Here is a 6,645-nt window from a genome sequence, read left to right as displayed (position 1 = left end):
TGAAAAATCATATAAAATCAATGGGATGTCAAAATTATATGAAGTTTATCTCCTTGTAAAGGTATGCATATCTAATGTCATCATTCGAAGGGTTTTGTTTGGTTTTATCTACAAATATGTAGATTATACATCCAATGCAGACTCGGACCAGTCCCCACTGATCATATTAATCATTTTGTAAAAATCATAACTAAATCTTCGGGAACTACAAATGATATGAGGTCTTGGTTTGGAACTAGGAAATTAATAGGGTATAGCACTACAAGAAAAAGACCCTTTTACGATGTGCAAACCACAACACTCACTGATTTATGTTACGCAAAAGAGAGTGACATTAAAAAAGTGTCATCTCTTCAAAAAATTTAAGGATTCATGTCACACATTATTGTGTGCCCTTAAATTAGTGTCTCTAGAAAAGAAATTAAAAACACGGAGGGCGCTTAATTTTAAACGTGCGTTTAATTTTAATGAAATGCGCGTTTAGCAGAGGGGGAAACGAAATCCCCAAAATTTTGAAAACCCGTCTTCTACCCTCTTTCTATCTTTTCAATTACACACTCTACTCTCCCTCTCCCTCCTTCTCTCTTCTCTCTGATCCGTTTCTCCGCCACTCCTTAATACCTTGCAGGAATCTAAAAATTAGAAAACCTCGTCTTCACAAAGTCTAGGAAACTAGGGTTTTTTCAACCCTCAAAGAACGACCCACATCCTCCATAGATCGATCTCTATCGCTTCATTTCTCACAAGATATCGAACACTTTACATTCATAGGGCCACAAAATTGACTATTGCTTGAACTAGGGTTTCAAGTTTGTATCACATAACCCTCCCTCAATCTGTTCTCCCTGTTTAATCGATTCGCTGGTTTTGCTCGACTCCCCTTCACGCCGACCATCGATGTTCAATCGTCGACCATCACCGTAACTATAAGTCTTTATCGAAGGTTCATCTATTATGTAAGTCTTTATCGATGTTCAATCATCGCTCACGTTGACCATCGATGTTCAATCGCTTTGTGTGTACTCAAAACTCAGGAAGATTGTAGACGCGGGTGAAGGCAGAGAGAGAGAGAGAGAGAGAGAGAGAGAGAGAGAGAGAGAGAGAGAGAGAGAGAGAGAGAGAGAGAGCACTTCTCCATCGATGACGTACGATTGTGTTAAGCTTCCTCCTTGGGCTGAAAACCCCATTGATTTTGTGCATAGGCATCGCATGGCTCTTGAGAGTGAGCATATCTCTGCACATTTACATGAATGGATAGATCTCATATTCGGGTGAGCTCTAATTAATTCATATTCTAATATCGGTGGGTTTTATTTTGTTTTGATTCTTTTGACTTTGTAAAAGGTTGAAATAAACCAATTTTGATATAGATAAAATCACTGATCCAGTAAGTCTTCTTGTTAGTGGATTAATTAAGTTCTTTTTTTTTTTTTTTACATGCGTAGCAGGCACCATCAGTTTCTTAGCTCCTAAGTATGCACTCACCGGTTAGTTCTCTAATATCCTTCTACAAGCATGGATGCTAGCACAACTTCTTTGTTAATTTTAGGTCCTAAATCAATTAGTGTCTCTTAATCTTAAGAGTTACATTGACTAGGGTTTCTTCATTTTTACATCTAGTGTTTCTGTTTCTTGGCACAATGCTTGATTAACTCAACTAGGATAGTATTTCTCTTTTCATTTAGATAATCTTGAATTGTTATTTTAAATGTTTAATGAATTTTGTTAAACTGAAAAACCAATATATTCATAGTGAGATAATATGATATTGAGTGAAAATAAAACACCAACTGAGAATTAACTGAAATTAATAATCGAGTCTAGTAACTAAGCTAATTATGTAACATTCGTCGCCTATAGTTTAATTGATTAAATTTTCTTCAATGACATAAATAGCATATAATATATTTTTACTCAAATTTATGTTGTAGAATTTGAGCCAGCAAAGTGAGGTTGCAGATCTGTTGGGAGGTTTTAAACCTATGAATGCACAGTTTCTATGCCTTCTGCTTTATCAGGAGTTTGAAAGTCTCTCTAGAAGTACCTTCTCCTTAAAGGTACAGTCTATCTAAACCCTAAATCCTAAACTTAAACACTAAACCCTGATGTATTTTGGTGAACACATGCAGGACAATGAGTATTTTCTTGCCATACTAAGAAAATCAATCAATGACAAGAATTGGATCGTGTTATTTAGTGGTTTACAAAAGGGTGTTCGTACAGTGGTCAAAATTGGAACGCAGAAGCCTGGTGTGAAAAGGAAAATACTTTTAGGGGAAAAACTAATAAAATCATGAAAAATTCTCTTTAAAACTCGAAGTAGCTCATGGTCAGATTAATGCTTCAGATGGGATGGTTTTTTCATTTGTAGAGGGTGTTTTTATCACAGCTTTTAAAAATGGTGATTGGATATTACATTTTTCTGAATATACATGGTGCTTTTAGTTAAACATATTGACTTAAATGGAGATATGGTTGATATGCAGGTGTTACTCTTGGAGCAATGGAGATTGCAAGTTCATGTTCATTAGCTTAGTTGTCACTTTCCTCAGCCACAGAAGCTTCTAATAGGTTTACTCAATTATAACACTTGTTATCTAATTACACGTTTCTATTGTACTAGTAAGTGAATATTTTATCACAAGTTGGAGATTCTTAAAAACTATCAGGTACTACTACTACGTGCTACTACTACAATTCATTATTAAAACCTGCTCTTTTAGTCTGTTTTATTTCATATTTTTGATTTGATTTTGATTGCAGAACTCGGAGTTTTGTAGTCAATTCTAGCGATCTTATTTTGTGTTGATTGTGCAAGAAATATTTATTGTGCTGACCGTTCCTTCCCCTGTCTACATTTCATTCTTCCCTATTCACTGTTTCTGTTTTGCTCTACTCTTTTTTTCTGTTCCCTTCTTACCTGAGTGTAATTCTGATTAAACCTTGGTGTACAAGGTTGTATTCACAGGTTTCAACTTATAGTATGTATATCATCTCTAGTCTACTTTTTATTTGAATCATATTCATGTATATAGGAGTACGATATATGCTGACATGGAGGACTAACAACGGTCTATGAGCATCTTTGCAATTTACAGAAGGTATATGGCACAATCAAATGTATTAGTTTACAAGAAATTATACTCTCTGCCAATCATAGAATGAATATTGATGTGTATTTGAACTTTGAAATCTGTTATTATCAGAAGCTCTCTAAAGTTTTAATTTACATTTTGAGTAAATTACATTATTGGTCCCTGATTATTACTGATTTTGTCAATTTTGGTCCCAAAAAGTTTTCTCTTGTAATTCTGCTCCTTATTTAGGTTTTTATAATGTTTTTCGTCCCTGTTCAACTAGAATGGCTGTTTTTTTTGACCAAAACTGAAACAATCAGCTATCTTAGGGACCAAAAATAGTCATTTTACTTGGAACAGGGACCAAAGTTGCTACAAGAACCTTAAATAAGGACCAAAAGTCAAGAAAAACTTTTTGGGACAAAAATTACAAAACTCAGCTATACATAGGGACCAAAAATGTAATTTTACTCCTACATAGATATAGAAAGTAAGAATTTTGAGTCCTTTATATGTTTAAGTTGTGGGCCACCAATAACTTCAATTATACATTTTTTTTCTTTTTTCTTTTTTGTTTATGTGTATTTATATTTTTATTTGTTTTTGGAAATGCATGTTGAAGATCACCACCTTTATTCGGTAAATTATATGCATTGGCGCGACCCGAATATGTGGCATGGAGTACCCTGGAAGCCATGCGAATGCCTTGGAAGATGCAATGAGGAAGTATATATTTGATTTTTTAAAGGAACAAACAGATCTACTCCATCAACTCGTAAGATTTTTTTTTCGCAATAAGTAGTTTCTGGATAAAATGTTGGATAATGAATAAATGATTTAATCTCAACAGGTTAGTCAATTGAGCCCTAAAATTTTAAAGTCTGAAGGGGTCCCGGTTTATCGAGCTTCTCAGTGTTGTGGAGAGTTTATTGTTACTTTTCCAAGGACATATCATGCGGGATTCAGTTGTGGTTTTAACTGTGTGGAGGCTGTCGATGTGGCCCCTATTGATTGGATGGAACATGGACAAGGTGTAGTCGAGGTGTACAGTCAGCAAAGACGAAAAACATCAATATCTCATGATAATTTGTTATTAGCTAGAGAAGGGATTAGGGCTTTATGGGAAGCTTCATTTTTTAATAAAGAAACTTGCGAGAATTTATATTGGAAACATGTTTGTGGGAAGAATGGGATACTCACCAATGCTGTCAAGGTAAAAAAAAACTTTATTTATTTATTTGTTTTTTTCTATTGTTATTTTAATATAATAATTTCAAATGAGAGTTGAAATGGAGCTAAAAAGGATCCAGCACCTTCAAACCAGTTTTCAGTTTCAAAAAATGGAAGATGATTTTGAAACAACTAATGAAAAAGAATGTTATCTATGTTTTTGTGACTTGCACATGTCAGCAAGCACCAGTACATGCTTGCTAGATCGCTTCGTGTGTCTAAGACATGGGTGCTCTATAGAATATAGATTTGAATCTTGATAACATTGGTTCAACAAAAGTAGAGAACAATGATCAATTTCATAATATTGGTTGAATTTGTTGAAGGTATCTGAACGAAAATGGTAAGCAATCCTTACATGTTGATGTCATGCATTTTTTTGACTTGCGCTCTTTTTGGTTTGGTTTGGTTTTCAATGTTATTCATTGCATGCATGCTAAAATAAACACTAAATAGTTTAATAATCTAGAAAACAACCAACCTTTTATTGTTTTGACAGGTAGTTGAAGCCGCTTTCAACAACATATCTTTTTTACTTCAGATGTTTTCTTATGCTGGCTTCTGGAATTATTCTATTACAACAAACATGTTTAGTAAGGGAATCTAGTCCTTAATCAATTGTTTTTGTTCTTAGGTTTGTTTGTGGTTCATTCCTAAGACCTGCCATTGACTAGACTTACATGGATCAAATGTAAAACTTCTACCAAGGGCAGCATGGGAATAACTCAGCAACAAGACCTGTTATTGATGTGAAATTACATATAAAGTAGATAAACTAAGGCACTTATTCATACATGTTGTACTGGTATATATTAATTAACTTTTCTAATGTTGTTCTTTTACAATATTGCTCTTTTACAGGTGGTTGGAATTGAACCTAAAGATGGTTGCTGATATAGGAATAGTGGGTGCTCCAAATGTAAGAAAAATCATGTTTTTAAGTGTTATTAGTGTTGACATATAGTGTTGTTTGACATGTAATGTTAGCTAACTTGTTTGACATGTGATTTTTTTGAAATGAATTTTCATTCTTATGTATGGTATTTTATTTTGTATTATGATAATTTCAATCTGTTGTTTAATTTAAAAATTAGTAATTCTATCAATATATATATATATATATATATATATAACATTTAAAATTATGACACGCAAATATGTGCATCTTCATTTATGACAGGGGCTTTAATGATACGCAATGTGTGTCGTAAACACGCATCGTAAGGTTACAAAACGCATATTCGTGTCGTCTTCCTTTATGACAGGGCTTTCATTGATATGCATTGCGTGTCATAACCGTGCGTCGTAAATGTGTGTCGTAAATGCATGTCGTAAATAGACGACGCGCAAAAGCGTGCCGTCTCTCGTTATGACAGGGCCTTCCTTGACACACATTTGCGTGTCGTCTGAGCGTTTTACGACACGCATTGCACGTCATAAAAGGCTGTTTTTCTAGTAGTGTAGGGTTAATCGCTATGCCTACACCCTTAGGAAGTTCGAACTACAAATACCACTGAGCTAAACTAAGGACCAAACCAAGTGGAAGTGTCGAACCACGTCCAAGCACCGAACTATACCTAAAAGCGTCGAACATCGTGAAAGAACAAAAAAAGTACGATTTGATGTCACCACAGTGCATAAAGGACATGGGAACTCGAGAAGTACAAGTTGTATGTAGAAAAGCGATTGATAGAACCTGATACTTACAAGGAATATCTATATAATGGTTTCTAAGCCTTTCTTGCTCTACCCTTGGGTGTATGACCAAAAATGAGATAAGATAGTAGACCAATTCAGCTAATAGGAAGGTTGAGAGATCTCTTCTTTAGCTATAAATAGGTAATTGGATCCACCTTTTCCAGGCACGCTGTAAATCACTAATTCATCTTAATAAAGAACATTCACAAAAAGATTATGTCGAAATCTTCACTAACTTTACCATTGGATTGTTGGCTCAAGATCTTCTCTTGGACAACTAGCTTTCGAATTTGTGATTTTTTTTTCTAGGTTCTTCATTTCTAAAAGGAGTCATCTAGCTCAGTAATATGGAGACTGAACTTGGGGGCACATTAGGTGGCGCCATTTGTAGGACTCCACAACAAATATCCAACGAAGGAAAACCAGTTGCCAATGCGAGTCCCCTCACAAGAATGCAGAACTTTGAGGAAACACCACAAATCACGACAATGGTGGCACACATAAACACAACAGCGGAAGTCCTAAAAAGGGGGCAAGGGTGTAAAGAATGTTCGGAAATATAAGAAAGAGAAATGGATGAGTTTGAAGCTTTCAGAAGATTCAAGGCTATGAGAAAACAACAAGTGGAAAGAAGTAGTCA

At 34.8% G+C, this 6,645-nt stretch overlaps 1 protein-coding gene across 3 annotated transcripts; it reads left to right on the top strand.

Annotated features, from left to right (window-relative positions):
- Positions 1 to 516: 516 nt before the first annotated feature.
- On the top strand, positions 517 to 5,307 carry LOC145001421 (lysine-specific demethylase JMJ18-like). Of its 3 annotated transcripts, none has more exons than XM_078960797.1 (9): positions 517 to 1,271; positions 1,449 to 1,487; positions 1,932 to 2,057; positions 2,130 to 2,401; positions 2,487 to 3,101; positions 3,700 to 3,852; positions 3,928 to 4,290; positions 4,807 to 4,900; positions 5,169 to 5,307. In XM_078960797.1, the coding sequence occupies exons 6-9, from the start codon at positions 3,754 to 3,756 to the stop codon at positions 5,180 to 5,182; spliced, it is 570 nt and encodes a 189-aa protein (XP_078816923.1). In that variant the 5' UTR covers positions 517 to 1,271; positions 1,449 to 1,487; positions 1,932 to 2,057; positions 2,130 to 2,401; positions 2,487 to 3,101; positions 3,700 to 3,753; the 3' UTR covers positions 5,183 to 5,307. The 3 variants fall into 3 exon arrangements, with proteins under 3 accessions (XP_078816923.1, XP_078816924.1, XP_078816925.1); XM_078960798.1 differs by having other exon boundaries at positions 1,446 to 1,487; XM_078960799.1 differs by lacking the exon at positions 4,807 to 4,900.
- Positions 5,308 to 6,645: the final 1,338 nt, after the last annotated feature.

This window comes from Lactuca saligna, chromosome 6 (assembly GCF_052625555.1).
Source record: "Lactuca saligna cultivar CGN05327 chromosome 6, ASM5262555v1, whole genome shotgun sequence".
Taxonomy (NCBI): domain Eukaryota; kingdom Viridiplantae; phylum Streptophyta; class Magnoliopsida; order Asterales; family Asteraceae; genus Lactuca; species Lactuca saligna.
The sequence above is the reverse complement of the archived record's forward strand: the minus strand, read 5'-3'. Positions and strand labels throughout refer to the sequence as shown.